The sequence below is a fragment of the Carassius gibelio genome, chromosome A23, assembly GCF_023724105.1.
Source record: "Carassius gibelio isolate Cgi1373 ecotype wild population from Czech Republic chromosome A23, carGib1.2-hapl.c, whole genome shotgun sequence".
NCBI lineage: Eukaryota > Metazoa > Chordata > Actinopteri > Cypriniformes > Cyprinidae > Carassius > Carassius gibelio.
This window is the reverse complement of record NC_068393.1, coordinates 24,657,058-24,677,566: the sequence shown is the minus strand read 5'-3', so window position 1 is coordinate 24,677,566 and position 20,509 is coordinate 24,657,058. Positions and strand designations below refer to the sequence as shown.

The 20,509-nt window shown below is 36.8% G+C and overlaps 2 protein-coding genes across 2 annotated transcripts; both read left to right on the top strand.

Moving 5' to 3' along the window:
- Nucleotides 1–1,375: 1,375 nt before the first annotated feature.
- LOC127944391 (uncharacterized) lies at nucleotides 1,376–7,570 on the top strand. The gene is made up of 5 exons (XM_052540280.1): nucleotides 1,376–1,661; nucleotides 1,976–2,017; nucleotides 2,838–3,065; nucleotides 4,599–4,760; nucleotides 4,976–7,570. Exons 3-5 carry the CDS (start codon nucleotides 2,921–2,923, stop codon nucleotides 6,025–6,027), a joined length of 1,359 nt encoding a protein of 452 aa, XP_052396240.1. The 5' UTR covers nucleotides 1,376–1,661; nucleotides 1,976–2,017; nucleotides 2,838–2,920; the 3' UTR covers nucleotides 6,028–7,570.
- A 9,482-nt stretch (nucleotides 7,571–17,052) lies between these two features.
- Nucleotides 17,053–19,268, top strand: LOC127944411 (early growth response protein 1-B-like). Its single transcript, XM_052540312.1, has 2 exons — nucleotides 17,053–17,332; nucleotides 17,549–19,268. Exons 1-2 carry the CDS (start codon nucleotides 17,059–17,061, stop codon nucleotides 18,526–18,528), a joined length of 1,254 nt encoding a protein of 417 aa, XP_052396272.1. The 5' UTR covers nucleotides 17,053–17,058; the 3' UTR covers nucleotides 18,529–19,268.
- Nucleotides 19,269–20,509: the final 1,241 nt, after the last annotated feature.

The following is a 20,509-nucleotide window of genomic DNA, read 5'->3' as shown; positions in this document are numbered from 1 at the left end:
TCATTTGAGTCATTTCGGGAGTTCAAAGCGGGTTCGCGAATCATTTGAGTCAATTTGGGGTTTGCGAATCATAGCTGTATATGGATAGGCATACAAAATGTTGCAGAATAATGTAATATATGAATGAATAATAGCCTATAGAAAACCAAAGCAAACCGTACCATTTTTTTTGTAAATGTTTCATACATATAATCTAAAACAATGCAAAACTTTGTTTTTTTTCCTCAGTAAATAAACTGATTTCACAGAGCTGTGATGCAACTCAAATAAACAAAATTAAACTCATAAAACAGGTCTGTATGAGTCCTTCTAGTGGCTGACAGATGAAACCTTCTTTTTTTTACTTTGTTAGTGCACCTTTAATAATGCTTTCAATGTTTTAGCGTTAATGACAAAGATGCAAACAGACTCTTATATTGGTATATTTCTACATGTCTTTTCGCTTTAACTGTCCAATGGTCGGATTCATCAGTGTCTATATTTTTACCATTACCAGTGAAAGTCATCAACATGTATATATTAAAAGTGCAGTGGAAATTATATTGAATAACTTTTTTTATCATTCGTGATCTCTCTTGACAATGACTGCAATCAGTGTGTGTTCAGGTCTGATTCTCTCTCTGTCAGGTCAGTATCATGGTTTGGTGACACGGTTTTAGTCTCTAACCTCTGTGGACCTCACCCTTGATGACATCACTTCCTGTCTGTGGCTCATCCCAGGTGTTTATTGTACAAGCCAATCATATGCATTCAACCAAAGTGTGTGTAAATTGATCTGTTCATCTGCATCTCACTCTTATGTAATGTTTGAGGAACAGAAACCAGGGCAGTATTAAAACAAACTTCCACAAAACAGCTGATCTTTGTTCAGTTATTTGTTTAAAATACTCAAAAATGTTAAATTAAATATAAAATTTAACATTTTATATTATTGCTACACTGCCAATGCTCGATATTGTATACATATCTTGCAAAAAATAAATAAAATAAAATAAATAAATATATATATATATATATATATATATATATATATGTTTATTTTTATAACAGTATATATTGGTGGGTTTTTAGGATGGATATACATATACATCCCACATACAAAAACCTTTAGCACATACGTATTTGAATGGGCTTGTTTATATGAAACCTATTACAATTTGGAACAATTTCAAATGGCTGTTTTACTTTCTATAAAATACATTTAATTTATGGATATTAAATATACTTATATATATTTATGTTATCATAGCTACGTAAAATATTATAAGGACACATTTCACAAACAATATTTCCATGCATCTGAGGTCTCACCATCCTCTTCTGTTGCTAGGAGAAACGCAGGTGTGCTCTGATTGGTCCGCATCCTTCCGCCTCCTGCCAATCAGTGTAAGATCCGATAAACGCTCCTGATATTATGTCTGCAGACATCTGTTGTACAGATGAGATTATGAATCTGAATGTAACGCGAACGTAAATAGCAAAGCTTTTAATGCGCGGTTCGCTCGCTCGTGCGTCGCTCGTGATGAAGCTCCGGGAGGAAATGGCGGATGATGGAGAGAGAGACATTCGGTGCAGAATCTGAAGAAATGAGCGAATCAGATCCCACAGCGACTTCACTCCAGGCCGACTGCTACAAAAACACAAAGCATCGCGTTTTTACGGTTGGTGCATTTACATCCTCGATGCAACTGAGCTGTGCGATTATTATTACTGCGCGTGCATAAAGCATTACTAAAGCTTAATGTTATGTCTTCTGCATCAGCTTGGGCCCGTTTATTCGTTTCATATGCAAACAGAAACAATTGCATTAATGTTTGAAGTTCATAGTAGACCATATAACAGAATCTGTCGCGTGCATCTCTGCTGCTGTGCACGCTTTAGGATGACATTCACGTTTATAAGATCAGGGTTGAAGATAAAAAGGATGTTAATATCAGCTAGAGTTGATAATTATGTTTTCTCTTCTCATTTACAGATGATCCTGACAGCGTATATGGACACCTGTGTCCTTCATCAGGTAAAGGAACTAACAAACATGTGTGTTTATGTCCGTGATGTTCAATGCAGTAATGTGGCAAGTAATTTAGTTTCAATTAGTTTCAATTGTCTTTGACCCTTGCAAATAATAATCCTGTTTTTGCCACTACAATAACAAGTTTTTCTCTTTCTATTTTTCTATTTTAATTTTGAGTTAAAGTTGTAGAAATGTAATTGGTCATGCTTTACTATAAGGTCGTGTGAGTTAATATTTGTTGTGCATTAACTAACAATGAGCAAGGCATTTGTTACTGTATTTACTCATCTTCGTTAACAAGTAAAAATGCAATTGTTAGTTCATGTTAGCTCAGATCCATTAAATAATATTAATGCATACAACTTTTGGTTTTAATGATGTATTAGTGTTGAAATGAACATGTTTTTTAAAAGTATTTTTCATTTTTAGTTTGTGTTAAGTAGTAAACCAATGTTAAGAAATGGTACCTTATTGTGAAGTTTACCATAAATGTGTTTTTCTAGTTTGTTATTTTACATCAGTTTAACCTAGATGACAATGAGAAATGCTTCCTTTTCTGAAATTCTTAATATTTTCAGCAGTTTATTTCAGCAAAATGTTTTAATGGTTTTAGTTTTAGATACTTTGCTAGATTATCTGTAGCTGAAAGCATGGTAAAAATAGCCAGAATATGAAATATGCTAACGTCATATAAGGGTTTAGACTCTAGACATTTACTTTTTATTGTATGATTGATTGAATCTCTCACAGTTAGGCCAGAAACATGTATTAAAGTACATGATTTCAGTGGTTTAAAGATCATGCCCTGATCTGCTCCTGTAAGGCTCAGGCGGTGTGGCCCTAGCAGCAGTTCTGGAGGAAGAGGAGCAGCGGGTGTTTCGGTGGCGTCACGCCCTGCAGCAGGGCATGGAGTACCACAGCTCAAGGACACTGCCTCTCCTGGGAAGCCCTCGCTACTGTCCGGGCACCAAAAGTGCCAGCGGTTACCTCTGTCAGACCGGACACTGCTGCCAGGAGACGGGCTGCTGCACCTACTACTACGAGCTGTGGTGTGAGTCCAGCAGTTCACTCTGCACATATACACACCATCACTTATAATCAGGGGTGCACATCATTTTTTCAGCTATAAAACATGAATTAATAATAGTTATAATATTATTGCATTTTATTTATTTGGATTTTTTTATTTATTAAATAATAGTAAATAAACTAAATAATAGTGTGTGATGATATTATATGTGATAAAAGAAAAAGCAGTCCTAGTATTAAATACAAATGCATTTATTTTATAGTAAATAACTTAAAAATAAAATACTAATATTTACTACTACTTTGTATTTATGTTTTCCCCAATTTGGAAAAAAAAGCGCCTTAAAATAAATAAACAAAAGCGTTTTCATCATATTCAAACTTAAAATCAGCAGACTTTTATTTTGGCGGGTTGCCGGCAACTGAATATACGCGCTTCCGGGTTTAGCGCTGCTGATTAAAGCGCGTCAGTGGATGAATGTCACAGCTTTGTATTGTGATTTGTAGCGGTAGATTTATGGTTTCAGGTTGAAAATAAAGCTTATATAATACAGTTTGTGATCTAATTGTGTATTAACAGCTGTCAATCATGTCGGTTCGCAAATGCGCCGTCAGAACATATTTATATTATGCATATTTACTTTTGTTTACCGTGGACCACATATGTGCACCCCTGTAACTTATAATACTCCTTAAAAATGCAAATGATGTTGTTTACTCACCATCATGTCATTCCAATCCATTTTCAACTTTCTTTATTCCTTGAAGTCTTCCATTTTTTTTTTCAAATTTCCTCCATGTTTTAGAAATTATATGTTATAAAACTCTGTGTGAATGATATATTGACAAACCCCTCGTTAAAAACCTTCAGAATGTAGTTGGGAATAATACTGTAAAATGTGGTGTATGTAAGTGCTGCTGAAGTAGAAAACAAACTGTTTTTGAGAAAGTTGCCTCAACAGATATGTGTTGTAATAGAAATCTATGTAAATACATAAAGTGCAAAATAAACACAAGTGATTGATATATGAACAAAGCCATCAGTAAAAACCTTTATAATATAAATAGGAATAAAAATGCTAAGTTTGGTGTGTGTAAGTGCTGCTGAAGTGGAGATAAAACTCTTTAAAGCTCTGTAATTTAAATCTACATACACAAATATATAAAGTGCATGCGCAATTAGGATGTTTTCCTCCTTCCAGTCTGAAAAAACACTTTAAAATCTTTCTTTGCATGTAAATTTACCTGCTCACCTGTCAATCACCCATTGTGCTCAACTGCTGGTTTAAAATACAACTCAACTCAATGTATAAAACACATTCAAATGTGCTGCATAGGGGAAAAGAGACATACTAAAAACAACCAGCTTAAATCATCATATATAAAAAAGTACTTTTTCACTGCCATTTGAATAAGTAAAGCCATAAATACAGTCTACAGCACCAGCACGAAACGTCACAGAATATCTTCGGTTTGTGTGGCGACAACGTGCAATAGCAAAGCTCATGTAATGTAGCTTGACTAAATGAAGGTGAGCATGTGGTGTGTGTTCCAGGGTTTTGGCTGCTGTGGAGCGTGCTCATCCTGTTCAGCTGCTGTTGTGCGTATCGACACCGTCAGGCGAAGCAGCGCGTTCAACAACAGCAGAGACAGAGGGAGATCAACCTCATGGCTTATCAAGGAGCTTGTAGTTACCCGTCCTCCATGTTTGACCTCAGTACGAACACTCTTAACATAATCACACCTAACAGACAGCTCTTATTTGGTCAAATTACTCAATTGCTTTTATCTTTATTAGAATATTAAAACAAAAAAAAAAATACAATATTAGTGATGGGACATTAAAAAAAAACTTAGAGAAAGACTGCTCACAACACTAAGTCTTGAATCTACAGATGCAAACTATCATTAATCGTGAGTTCTCATTGGCAGGTTTCCTCACCACACTTAAACTGCCGTCCTATGAGGAAGTAGCAGCCCAACCCAGCACCCCGCCCCCTCCCTACAGCTCCGTCGCCTACCAACGAGGCTCCGCCCACCCCGGCCCGAGTCACATGTTGTCATCGCAGAGCTCTGACAACTACACCAGCTGCTCCTGTGACTCCTGCTGTCCGTCATCGCCCTGTAGCTCCTCCCCCTCTTCGGCTCAACTCACGGATGAAACTGATACTAGCCACGCCTCCTCGCCCTCCCTCAGCGAGCCTGGCCACGCCCACTCAGTAGTCATGCACACAGAGTGCGTTCCAATACAGCCACTCGACGAAGGCGGCCAATCGCCAACACGAAGCACAGCCGAGGTCATGGAGGCGGAGCTTCCCAGCTCCTCCCCTCTGGCTTCCAATTGCGGCAACATACCAGTGAAGAACACCAGTAGTAGCACAGATAACATTACTGAAATAGTAGACGCATCACAAACTATAAGTACTAATAATGATGCAAACGGCGCTAATTCGAAGAATATCACCAGCCTTTGCCATCCGACTCCACCGACCTCCTCATCGTGTCTTCAACTCTTCTCCATGTCTGACCCGCTCGGTGTTCGTACCGAGCAGCAGATTAACGCAGCTCAGAAGGAGGAGCCTGTACAGGCTCCGCCCCCTCAGTCTCCGCCCAGAACCGCTCTCTTTTCTCCAGCCAATGAACCGGAGCGGCGTGATTCCGCTGTGAGCGACTTGGATGTGGACCAAACGCACTTCCAGCAGCGACGGCTGACCGGCGACTCCGGCATCGAGGTCTGCCGCTGCCGCGTAGAACCTGAGGAAGAGGATGATGATGAAGAAGAAGAAGAAGAAGGTCACTTACAGACAGAGTCGGCCAGTGGAATGGGTGAAGCCCTTCACGATAGTGCGGATTGTTCCGCCAGAGCCAGACCGGATGGGGACACAAAAGAGGCGTGGCCTGTCTCCTCGGTGACTCCACCCACTGACGCAGTTGTGATCGCGATGGAATCTGAGTGTGACATTAAGAGCACAGAGGTCTTGTGAGAGCAAACCTGTACAGACTGATGTTAGAAGAGTCATTTATTATAAAGTTATTTCGATGTTTTTGGCTGCATTTATTTGGTCAAAATACATTAATATTATTACATTTTAAAACAGCTGTTTTCTATATGTATTATCAATGCTGAAGATTTCATATTTTTGAGAAAACTGACATTGATTACTATTCAAAAAGTTTAAGTTTAGTAGACTATAAATACTTTTATCAAGGACACATTAGGTGACAGTAAAGACATTTATAATGTGACAAAAGATTTCTATTGATATCAAACAAATTCTGTTCTTTTGAACCTTCTGTTCAATCCTAAAAATGAAATGTGTCAGTTTCCACAAAAATATTGGACTGTTTTCAACATATCATAATATTTTAATGATTTCTGAAGATCATGTGACACTGAAGACTGGAGGAATGATGCTGAAAATACAGCGGAGCATCACAGAAATAAATTACACTTTAACACAGATTCACACAGAAAATCATGTTTTTAAATTAGAATAATATTTCAGAATTTTTGGACCATTTTGATCAAATAACTGCAGCCTCGATGAGAAGAAACTACTTCATTTAGAAACAACTTTGGCTGGTTGTGTGTATTTGTGTCAGTCTCTATCGAGGACCACACATTCCCAAACCAGACCAAAGTCGGCACTTGATGACCTTTAATTTGACCCATTATGCCACATCACAAAAGGAAGAAACAAGTTAAAAAAAATAAAAATTATCATAAAAAAAAAAGTATTTATTTTTGCATTAAAATGTAAAGGATGTAGGTTAATTAGGACTAATGAACCCTTAAAATGTTCTTTCCTACTTTCTCTCTGACAGTCAGGCTGCTTCATTTGCTCAGTAGTTTTAAACAAACACCAACAGTTGTGATAAAACAACACACCAATGCTCTTCTCATGGAATTCTGGGTAATGCAGAAGACGAACAAGGAAAGCAAGCGTTCCTCAACACCAGCTCGGCCGAAGCGGATCACAACCTCTGGAGAAGAATCGAGACGCACCTCAGGACTTCTGCTTCGCTCCAACATTTATCACGAACATTGGTTTACGTCTTTATGTCGGACACTGATACGCTTTTGTGCTGGCGGGAGAATCTCATCAAGTCTGTCAAGTTCACGTTTGACGACAAAAAAAAAAAAAATGAAAGAAAATATAATTTAATGACTTTTTATTTTCATGAACATTAAGCACATTTAAAACTTCAGTTCACTTTATGTGAAAAATTACAATTTACATTATATATGCACATCCTGATAGTTTTGGTTGTGCTTCCATTCTTTTATACCGATTCAAAGCTTAAATGTCATTGTATTAATAAAAGAAGAATTTAGTGAGATTAACGATAACTGAAATGAAAGAACGCAAAGAGAATGAACTACAGAAATGACCATTTGAGAGGGAAATGTGCTCAATTATCATGCAAATAAATTAAATGAAATGTAATTTTTTAAATTATAACAATTAAGAAAATAAGAAAAAACAATAATGACTTTTTTGAGATAAAAATTTGCTAAATTATCATGACAATAATCTAAATAAAATGTTAAGTTTTAATTAAATTTATATATATATATATATATATATATATATATATATATATATATATATATATATATATATATATATATATAATTTTTTTAAAAGTAACATTCTAATTAAAAAATATTTTGATTATATATTAAATCTTATTACATCTGAAAACCGAAACATTTGTTTAATTATTTATTATTATTCATGTTAAACGTGATCTGGACATGTTTTGGAGGGATTCACTCTGCCTAAAGATTGCTGTTGAATCAATCGTATATATATATAGAAATAGATCTAATTCTACATAAGAGTAACTCCAGTAGCTTCAGACGAATATAAGCTGTGTGTGGATATGAGATGATCTGTATTTCGTAAGCATGTGTCAGGAGTGTTTGCCGTCTCATGTTGTCAGGCCTTCAGTGTTTCCACCATCGCTGTTACCATGACGACCCTCTCAGTGTCAGCAATAGTGTGTGTGTGTGTGTGTGTGTGTGAGAGAGAGAGATGCTGATGTGAAGCTGTAGTTAAGACATTTAAAGACTAAACGCTTTACTTAAACACCATCAGCCGCCTGTTCTCTTATCTCTGTTAGCACAGCCAGCGCTCTGCGTGTGTGTGTGTGTCTGTGTGTGTCTGTGCGTGCGTGCGTGTGCGTGTGTGTGTGTGTTTTAGAACTCATCTGTGCTTTGGAGAGAACTGATGGATTGTGATTTATTAAATTGAATAGAATTTATAACTTTTTTGGTTTTTATTTCATCCATTCTGAACCAAACTGAACCTGAACCTTCAGATACCGGTGAGTTTTAGAAAACTTATTTTTGCACCATTTCCCAGGGAATACCGACAACTAATTTCTAGAGTGTTAAAAACATATTTCATATACATATATACAGTCAAAGATGCCAAGAAATTACAAGGTTTCATAATGACATCATAACATTAATCCCTCCCTCAAAACCTGCGACATCTGTGGCATTGTGCTGTGTGATAAACCTGCACTGTGTCTTTTTATTAATAATCCTGCTGTCTGATCAGCATCTTGATATGACACACCTGTGCGGTGGATGAAGAAGTGCTCACGAACTCAGATTTAGACACATTAGTGAACAATATTTGAGAGAAATAGGTCTTTTTTGTAGATAGAAAAAGTCTTAGATCTTTCAGTTCAGCTCATCAAAAATGGGGCAAAACGTGTTGCGTTTATGTTTTGTTTTGTTTTTTTTTGGGGGGGGGGGGGGGTTACATAAGAAAGTATTCCCAAAACCTTTAACACACTCTTACTCATTTCATAAAAAATGCAAATAGAGGAGACTTGCTAAAAAGCCCCTTTTTGGTCTTTTTCACCCCTCTGTACTGATTTATTTATTCATTGGTTTGATAATGTTACTTCAAAATAATTAAACATTTAAACAAAAAATGTAAAATTGCATTAAAATGTAAACATTTAAAATGTAAATATTACATTTTTACGTGTGAGTGTGTTTGTGTGTGTGTCTGTGTGTGATCAGATGTGAGACTCTAAATCATGATTGATGGAGAATCAAGTAAAGCTGAGCTGCTTCAGTCCAGGAAGAGTTCATCTGGAGATATTACTGACCTTATCCTGACCTTTACTTGATCACAATCAGGAAAGATCTGAGTCAGTTACACTAGAAGATCTCTGACTGGATTAAACGCTCTGATAGAAGACGTGCAGGAGATTGTGTGTGTGATAGCAGAGTTTGATCATTTAGAGCCTTAGAAATGAAATAAAATAATGCAGCTTCATAGGATCAAGATTATTGCAGTACTTCATGAAGGGATTGAGTTGCTTTATTGTCTTCCCTCAGTAACAATAGTGTCCTCTCATGTAATCAGATTCAGCACCAGTTATTCTCAGACGACTTCACATCAGCTGACGTCTCAGGAGTGAAATGTTTCCTTCGCGCTGCGCAGAACTTTACATCAAATATTCTAACTGAGGATTCTCTCTGTCACCACGGTAACCTGCCGGTTTCACTCCGGTATTGCCATGGTTACCTGGTGTCCTGCATAGCAACATGTGGGATGAGGACGATCCCAAACCAACAAACACTCCCAGCTCAGCCCACACACACACACACACTCACTCAGACACACACACACACACACACACACTCACTCAGACACACACACACACACTCACTCAGACACACACACACACACACACACACAGACAGAGAATCAGTAAGCATCATTAATGGTTAGTGCTTTTACCTTTTATTATTATTATTATATATTTGTTTTGTAAATTTAAAGTTGTTTTAATATATATAGATATATATACTTTCTTTAATTTTGTATTAATTGATTTACTTTAAATTAGATTAACTAATTCCTTTTTCATATTCTTCAAATTAGTTACAAAATGTGAATCTTGTTTTTTTAGCCTATACATTTTTATTTTATATTTAATAATTCAAATCTTTAATTTTATTTATTTATTTTGTTTTTACAGAAGTTGTTTTTTTACTCATTCAGAAACGAAATTGCAAAAACCTGTATCTTGATTTTTAGTCAATAGTTTTACTGGTTATTTGCTAATTTAATACAACTCTTGTTTTTTATTTAATTCCATTTTAATTTTTTCATTAAATTAAATTGCAAAATATGTACCTTGCTATAGTTTTACTAATTTAATTCAAAACTTGCATCGTTTGTTAAATTAAATTAAATTGTATTTTTATTTTAAAAAATTAAATTAAATTGTGAAATCTGTATATTGTTTTTTAGACAGTTTTACTTTATATTTACTAATGCAATTAAAAACATGTATTATGTTTATCAATCTGTTAATTATTATCATTAATTTATAGTTTAACTTTATATTTAAATTAATTTATTGTATTTATTTACTTTTATATTTAATAATTTGATTCTGAATTTATTTATTTATTTTAGTCTACAATTTTAACTTCATTTAAACTGTAATCTCTACTTAAACTAAATTAAATTAAACTGGAAACTTGTATGTTTATTATTATTTTATTGTATTTTTTATTCTGTAAAGTATTACATTTATATTAACTTTTAAGTTTAGGTTTTCTATTCAAATACATTTAGCTCTTACAAAAACAAAAACCGCATTGAATCAAAATGCATTCGCACTGAGTGAAACCAGAAATGTGTTTATTGGTTAAAGCTCTTCTTTAAAACAAACTCCATTTGCTGTGAGACCAGAATGCTGATTCTGTCACATGAAGATTTTTGCATTACTTCAAAAAATAATGTTTTATAATAATTTATATTCTATTAATATTTTATTACAAATAGATTCATAATATTAAATGTGCACTAGTGCTGTTTATTTAAATGCAGCATGAAGGCAGTATGAAAAATGTAAGCATGATTTACAAATACTTTAATTTTTGATTAATATTTATTATTATTTAAACATTTAAAAAATGATATTAATAATTAATAATCAATCTAGTGTGTGTGTGTGTACTTGTGTGTGTCTGTACGTGTGTGTGTGTGTGTGTGTGTGTGTGTGTGTGTGTGTGTGTGTGTGTGTGTGTGTGTGTGTGTCTGAGTGTGTGTGTTTTCTGTAAGGCAAATCAAACATCCCTGAGCAAAATAAAATCATAAACACTTCCCAAAGCAGCATGGTAATTGGACAGATTGAGCAGATGCACTGACTCACTGAGTGTCACATATATTAACATCATTAGTGTGAATGAAAGCCTTCAGTGACGAACACAAAATAACCTACTGGTTACTGAGCGCTTATTTATATAGGGTTAGTAAAGCGAACATCGACATCTGTGGCATTGTGCTGTGTGATAAACCTGCACTGTGTCTTTTTATTAATAATCCTGCTGTCTGATCAGCATCTTGATATGACACACCTGTGCGGTGGATGAAGAAGTGCTCACGAACTCAGATTTAGACACATTAGTGAACAATATTTGAGAGAAATAGGTCTTTTTTGTAGATAGAAAAAGTCTTAGATCTTTCAGTTCAGCTCATCAAAAATGGGGCAAAACGTGTTGCGTTTATGTTTTGTTTTGTTTTTTTTTGGGGGGGGGGGGGGGTTACATAAGAAAGTATTCCCAAAACCTTTAACACACTCTTACTCATTTCATAAAAAATGCAAATAGAGGAGACTTGCTAAAAAGCCCCTTTTTGGTCTTTTTCACCCCTCTGTACTGATTTATTTATTCATTGGTTTGATAATGTTACTTCAAAATAATTAAACATTTAAACAAAAAATGTAAAATTGCATTAAAATGTAAACATTTAAAATGTAAATATTACATTTTTACGTGTGAGTGTGTTTGTGTGTGTGTCTGTGTGTGATCAGATGTGAGACTCTAAATCATGATTGATGGAGAATCAAGTAAAGCTGAGCTGCTTCAGTCCAGGAAGAGTTCATCTGGAGATATTACTGACCTTATCCTGACCTTTACTTGATCACAATCAGGAAAGATCTGAGTCAGTTACACTAGAAGATCTCTGACTGGATTAAACGCTCTGATAGAAGACGTGCAGGAGATTGTGTGTGTGATAGCAGAGTTTGATCATTTAGAGCCTTAGAAATGAAATAAAATAATGCAGCTTCATAGGATCAAGATTATTGCAGTACTTCATGAAGGGATTGAGTTGCTTTATTGTCTTCCCTCAGTAACAATAGTGTCCTCTCATGTAATCAGATTCAGCACCAGTTATTCTCAGACGACTTCACATCAGCTGACGTCTCAGGAGTGAAATGTTTCCTTCGCGCTGCGCAGAACTTTACATCAAATATTCTAACTGAGGATTCTCTCTGTCACCACGGTAACCTGCCGGTTTCACTCCGGTATTGCCATGGTTACCTGGTGTCCTGCATAGCAACATGTGGGATGAGGACGATCCCAAACCAACAAACACTCCCAGCTCAGCCCACACACACACACACACTCACTCAGACACACACACACACACACACACACTCACTCAGACACACACACACACACTCACTCAGACACACACACACACACACACACACAGACAGAGAATCAGTAAGCATCATTAATGGTTAGTGCTTTTACCTTTTATTATTATTATTATATATTTGTTTTGTAAATTTAAAGTTGTTTTAATATATATAGATATATATACTTTCTTTAATTTTGTATTAATTGATTTACTTTAAATTAGATTAACTAATTCCTTTTTCATATTCTTCAAATTAGTTACAAAATGTGAATCTTGTTTTTTTAGCCTATACATTTTTATTTTATATTTAATAATTCAAATCTTTAATTTTATTTATTTATTTTGTTTTTACAGAAGTTGTTTTTTTACTCATTCAGAAACGAAATTGCAAAAACCTGTATCTTGATTTTTAGTCAATAGTTTTACTGGTTATTTGCTAATTTAATACAACTCTTGTTTTTTATTTAATTCCATTTTAATTTTTTCATTAAATTAAATTGCAAAATATGTACCTTGCTATAGTTTTACTAATTTAATTCAAAACTTGCATCGTTTGTTAAATTAAATTAAATTGTATTTTTATTTTAAAAAATTAAATTAAATTGTGAAATCTGTATATTGTTTTTTAGACAGTTTTACTTTATATTTACTAATGCAATTAAAAACATGTATTATGTTTATCAATCTGTTAATTATTATCATTAATTTATAGTTTAACTTTATATTTAAATTAATTTATTGTATTTATTTACTTTTATATTTAATAATTTGATTCTGAATTTATTTATTTATTTTAGTCTACAATTTTAACTTCATTTAAACTGTAATCTCTACTTAAACTAAATTAAATTAAACTGGAAACTTGTATGTTTATTATTATTTTATTGTATTTTTTATTCTGTAAAGTATTACATTTATATTAACTTTTAAGTTTAGGTTTTCTATTCAAATACATTTAGCTCTTACAAAAACAAAAACCGCATTGAATCAAAATGCATTCGCACTGAGTGAAACCAGAAATGTGTTTATTGGTTAAAGCTCTTCTTTAAAACAAACTCCATTTGCTGTGAGACCAGAATGCTGATTCTGTCACATGAAGATTTTTGCATTACTTCAAAAAATAATGTTTTATAATAATTTATATTCTATTAATATTTTATTACAAATAGATTCATAATATTAAATGTGCACTAGTGCTGTTTATTTAAATGCAGCATGAAGGCAGTATGAAAAATGTAAGCATGATTTACAAATACTTTAATTTTTGATTAATATTTATTATTATTTAAACATTTAAAAAATGATATTAATAATTAATAATCAATCTAGTGTGTGTGTGTGTACTTGTGTGTGTCTGTACGTGTGTGTGTGTGTGTGTGTGTGTGTGTGTGTGTGTGTGTGTGTGTGTGTGTCTGAGTGTGTGTGTTTTCTGTAAGGCAAATCAAACATCCCTGAGCAAAATAAAATCATAAACACTTCCCAAAGCAGCATGGTAATTGGACAGATTGAGCAGATGCACTGACTCACTGAGTGTCACATATATTAACATCATTAGTGTGAATGAAAGCCTTCAGTGACGAACACAAAATAACCTACTGGTTACTGAGCGCTTATTTATATAGGGTTAGTAAAGCGAACAAACCTCCAAACTTATAAATATAAAACAATATATATGAACTTGGATATACAAGTATGTCTAACTTTACATACAGTATTTACAAAATGCAATATACTCTATATAGCAAATTTGTACATTGTGTGATTGTTTATATATATCAAAGCGTAACTATTTTATCATCCAACACTTATCAGCTAAATGCAACCATGAGGCATGAAGATATTAAGATATTCTACACATCAACACATGATTTTCTGTAAAGCTGCTGAAACAATCTCAATGTGGAAAGTGCTGTATATATAAACTTGGCTTGTATATTGTATATTGTAAAATAATGGCTAGATATTACCAAGGTGTGATGTTTCCCATTATAGATACAGTCTTTCATTAACTGTTTTTTCATAACAACGTTTTACCTGTAATACAGCTTACATTCAGATATGTTTCTAGCATGATTAGCACGTTGCTAGCATGATATCATGTTTCTAGCACAATTTAGCACATCGCTAACATGTTTTAACATGATTAAGAACACTGTTAACATGTTTAAGAAAGATTTAACACATTGCTGCCATGTTTCAGAATATTATTTTTAAACATATTACTAGCATATTTAAACACTTTGTTAGCATGATTAGCCAGCTGTGGTTTCTAGGCACGGCTAATTATAGATAGAAACAAAACTTGTATAAATCATAAAGTTCTGAAATATTTTAGGATAGTTCATCGCTTTTAGTTACAAAAAGCGTTTTATATGAAGAGTACACTCCATATAATGTGATTTTGACCGTATATAAGATAACTTACAGTTAACCAACAGGTTTTCTGTAGCATTTTCTGCATTTTCACAGGTCATATTCTTTCTCATGGCTGTCTGCGCATGTATTATTGTCATAAAGTATTATTGACACCTCCAGCTCGGCTCGTTCGTGTGCTTCTGCAGCCCTCGCGGGGGCGAGCGACTATTTTTGGCGGGAATGCCTCGAGTTTGACAGCTGCTGTTGGCGGGAACGGGTTGCCCCGGAGCGCGCCCACGCCTCGAGGATTCAGCGCTCTGCAACCACAGAAATGTTTCCAAAAAAACAGATGAATCACGTGCGACAGGCTGTCACAGGCGTTTATAGACGGAACCATGTTTGGTCTCAGTTTCCGGAAGCAGAAACGAATCTGTATTATACAATGTGCCGCAAGACACAACGATAATGCAATGATGATGACATTAAACTTCAGTGTGCAATAAGATACCACTTTTAAACGACTCAAAAAGTCGACTATTTTACCCTATTGAACAATTATAACATGGCATTTTAAATTCCACAAACATCTGTCTCTATGAATACATTCTTAAAGGGACCTACACAAAGCATTAGCATTGCATCAGTGTCTCATCAATGGATGCTCTGCAGTGAATGGGTGCCGTCAGAATGAGAGTCTGATAAAAACATCACAATAATCCACAGCACTCCAGTCCATCAGTGAACATCTGGAGAAGACAAAACCTGAAACACATCCAGCATTAAGATGATTTTAACTCAAACACATAGAGTCTATAATCCATAATAACACTTCCTCCAGTGAAAAAGTGCATCTGTTGTCTCTCTCATATTAGTCTGTTTAAACGCTGCTTGATCTGTGCAGATTTCTCTCCTGATTCAGACCAGATGCACTTTTCCACTGGAGGAAGTGTTATTATGGATTATGATTATTGTGATGTTTTTATCAGATATTTGGACTCTCATTCTGACGGCACCCATTCACTAAAGTTATTTCGGGCAAAGAGTGTAAAACACACACACACACAAATTCAAAAACTTTTCACATGATTCGATTATTTTACCTGCAAGTCAGCCAGCTGTCTTTTTGGATTTGTTTTTGCATGTAAATACAGGAGGATAATGCTTGAATATGGGGATCTGAGAGCTCAAACATACAAGAACCTGTAAATAACAACAACAACAATACATTTACTGGGCAACCAAAAGTGCATGAGATACTAAGATTTGTTTTTGTTCAATAAAACCGCATGCATTTTCCACACTTGAATGCAAAATGAATTGATGTATTTATTTTTCCACAGCAGCGTTGCGTTCATATTAGAAAACGTCCATCGTCTAATAAAATGAAATCTCCATGGGTGCTGCAGGCTGGATGCTGGTTAAATGTTATTATCAAAATATACTTTATGACATATTTGAAAATCATAGATGCAGCTGCAGTTCATCAGCCGCTCTGAAGAAATGAAGCATTACATAACGCGATAAAATAAGACTCGTTTACCGTATGATCACGATCTCACGTTGCTTGCATACATGCATTTCTCATCTAAAGCGAACACTTTTCACTCATATTAGCTATATGAACGTGCACGAGCGTAATAAATGCTTGTGACTGTCAGGTCGATTAAGCAAGACATTATCAGCAAGACATCTGTGTTGCTGTCCGTGGTGCTGAAGGTTTCCTTTACAAAACATCAGGAAAAGGGAGCAAAGTGAAGTCACGCGACAGATGGGTGTAGATGCATAACAGAGGCTTGATATTTGACATATTTCCTTTTAAAAATCATTTGAATCTTTAAAATGCCAACCAATGTGCATGGCTCGTTTGTGGTTAAAAGTCTGCTATATCCGCATTGCACGGGATTTCAGCGTGCATTCTTTGTCTCGCTGTTGCTGTTCATAGTTTTAACCCATCAGATCATCAAAAGTCACCCGAGGCTATTTCACTTTGACACTGTTCCACTGCGAACATAATGGCCGCCTGTCATTCACAAACACGCCTCATTTTTCCGCATTGGTCTCCAGGAAAGTCTCCGCTACGTCACGCCCCGTGCCCATTTTCGGAGGGGAACCCCGTCACATCCTCTGTCCATATTTGGGCAAGAGCTGTCTGGAGTTAGCACACGGCGGGGAATCCTCCTGCAGACGTAGATGAGCGGTGGGCGGAGCTTTGGCGGAGCCGAACGGTATAAAAGAGAGATGAGGAATTCCAGCAAACGAATCGACGGAGATCAGAACCTGAAGGAAGCCTCAACTGGGAATCCCAAAGCAGGATTGTCATTCGGAAATAATTCCTTGTGGATCTTAAGCTATTTTTACATCGACATGATGCTGAACACCGTGGACTTCAGCGCTTTGGATCTGCTTTGCGCTCAAACCCTTCCTTTGGAGGAACAATACAACGTTCAGAATCAACCTGATGCTGGTGAGCACTGGGTTTAATCTCATTCATATTAAACTATGGTCGAATTAGTAACTTCTAATGCAAAAGCAACCGCTTCTCTTGATCAAATATTAAACTGCATGCAATGCATATAATGTAATGTATTTAAAAAATGCACTTTTAGTTTGGATTCAATCCTGATGCAGTGAGTCAACAGCAGTCGCTTATGTAACGCATCTCTTTTCTCTTTCCTCGCAGCGTGTGGGTTGTTAAAGCCTAAAGCGGAGCCGCTGGACACCGGTTTCCCCGATTGCACCAACGATGGCTTTCCGCCGTCGCCGCTCACCTACACCGGGAGCTTCTACACGGAGACCGGAGCGTGCAGCGCGGACGCGCTTCTCAGCATCCTCACGGAGATCGTCGGCATCTCCGACAACTTCTCCGAGAACTCTCGCGGGAGCGCGCTGTCGCGGCAGGAGTCGCTGTTATCCACCGGGAGCTCGCTGGGTTCACCGGAGTCACTGTGCAACGACTCGTCTGACGAATTCACGGATGTGAACACCTGCCCGGCGATCAAGAGCGAGTTTGGCAGCAGCTGTAATGGTGGCGATCTGTTCGATGGCTTTATTTCCCACGAGCCTTCAGACCTGGATGACATCATTGACCTGCTCTCTCCATTGGGTCCCGAGACCGACTCGGTTTTGGACACGTGGATCAAGCAAGAGCCGCTGGAACAAGCGAGCGCGCTGAACTTCGTGCCCAACTTCCAGATTCCCGTCACAGCGCATGAAAACAGCCTCTATAGGACCATCTCGTATCCGTGCGCCACGACCGCGCTCCTTGACTCGCTGCTCTCCACCAACACGCGGAGCGCTAAACCGCGCGCCAGGAAGGGCGCGGCGCGCGAGAAGCCCTTTTGCTGCCCGGTTGAGAACTGTGAGCGCCGCTTCTCGCGCTCCGATGAGCTTAACCGTCATGTCCGCATCCACACCGGCCACAAGCCCTTCCAGTGCCGCGTCTGTCTCCGGTGCTTCAGCCGCAGCGACCACCTCACCACCCACATGCGCACGCACACCGGCGAGAAGCCGTTCTCCTGCGACGTGTGCGGGCGTCGCTTCGCGCGCAGCGACGAGAGGAAGCGGCACGGACGCGTGCATCTCAAGCAGCACGAGAGGATGCAGCAGAAGACGGAGCTCCTGGCGGCCGCGTGCGCGTTTTCCCTCCCCGGACTCGTGTGAGCGCGCGGAGCGTCCTGTTGGTTCCGTTCTACCCGAAGTTTAGTCTCGCGTCGCGGCGCGCGCTCAGAGCAGATCTGCGGTCCGACAACTGGAAGAGTCGAAGTCTGTAATCAAGACTGAAGCAAGCTCGGCATGCGAGGGAAAGCTTAAAAACCCGTAGTCTGCAAAGCCAGACATCTTTCAGCACTTCCGGTGGACAGCGCCTCAAAGTGTCAGCGGTTCAAGTCGCACAAAACCATGCTTTTCTACCTAAAACATTGATCACTCAAACCTCAGATGTTGTTTATGAAATGTCCTGCATGTCTTGATGTGAACGTGCACTTGTTACCACGCTGGCATGCGACACACGTTGTTGTATTTTGATACATCACTTTATAAAGCACACGAAAAGAGCTCTATATATTTGTACGTTATTGACTGTAATTTTGTATCGTCGATTTTCAAGAGAGTATACGAAGAATCTATCTTATAGATTTTCATTAAGTGACTGTATTCCACTTTTGACAGTAGAATGTGTCTGGTTGGTTCTTGGGAACCTGAAGCGCTGGAGTATTTAACACTTCAACATCGTAGTTGAGTTGCAGTAGCACACGTGGATGTGCAGATTGGCCTCCTGAGGTCGTTTCGATTATTGTCTATTTGCCTTTGAAAACTGTTCTCGTGCAATGAAACGTTGTCAAACGCCTTGTGAATATTTGAGGCTACTTAATGTTTCAAATAAATCTTTATTTATGACATCATTCTGAGTCTTTAATGGTTATGTACATGCATTATATCTTCAGACTAGCTCTACTTACTATTTACTAGTGCTACTTTCCGTATATTGTACAATTATAGTAAATAAGTCAAAATAAAACAAAATAATAATGATGAATTAAGCATGTCTGGTGTGTAAGCCAAACATAATAAAAACTTTCATACTAAGAACATATTGATAGAAATAAATCGTTTTTATTTTGTACTTTTCCTATACTGTCGTAATTAAACATATTTTGATTAAAATTTAATACAGGCAATACAATAAATACATATATAAATATAATAATATTATGATATGCAATAAAATAAACATTATTAAATAAAATATATTTTAGACTTTTTGCATAAATTAAACAAATGAGATAATTCCGATTTCAAACAGCCAAATAATAAATAAACTGCTTTCTTTTTTATACTGAAAAACATATTGAAAAATAATTTCATGCTGTAGGTTTGATGAATTGTAGTAAATATACAAATATTCAGATTTAACTTTAATATATGTTCGTTATTATTACCTTGAAAATAAAGTGTTTTATACTTTCCATTTGGTCGTTTTCATATTAACGACATGTCAGTCTAGCGCCATCTATTGGTGGACAGTGAAATACTCACATCTGTCTCTCTTTCACACACACACACACACACACACACACACAGAGAGAGAGAGAGAGAGAGAGAAAGAGAGAGAGAGAGAGAGAGAGAGAGAGAGAGAGAGGGAACCCAGTGACAGTATATCAACTCACTCTATGTAATATATTGTAAAGAAAACATAGCTTATATACGATCTTTTATATCTCAAAGATACTGCATTAAAACAAATTTAATCACATATTTAATGTATTATAACTATGGAAAAAATTGCAGCGTATTTTAATCAAGGCAGTTGTTCTTAGTATAAACACACTGGCGGACCTTCAGCACCACGAGTGCGTGGACAGCGCCGCGTGCTCGACGCAACGTAACGCGCGCGCCCCCACATTATGCTTTTTCTTTACCGCTCCTCGTGCAGTGCGTTCCTCCCAGACCGGGAGTGACGTCAGAGGCGACCGGAGCGGCTGCTCGTGCTCGATGAAGTCGAGTTCAGCGGGTCTGTGGAAGACAAGGGTCCAGACAGAGTGAAGGCAGGACGCGCCAGACGTCTGGGAACCGGTGGGTTTGCGTGCATGAAAGCTAACAGAATAATATTTACTGATGCACTTTCACTGATGGCGCGTGTAGA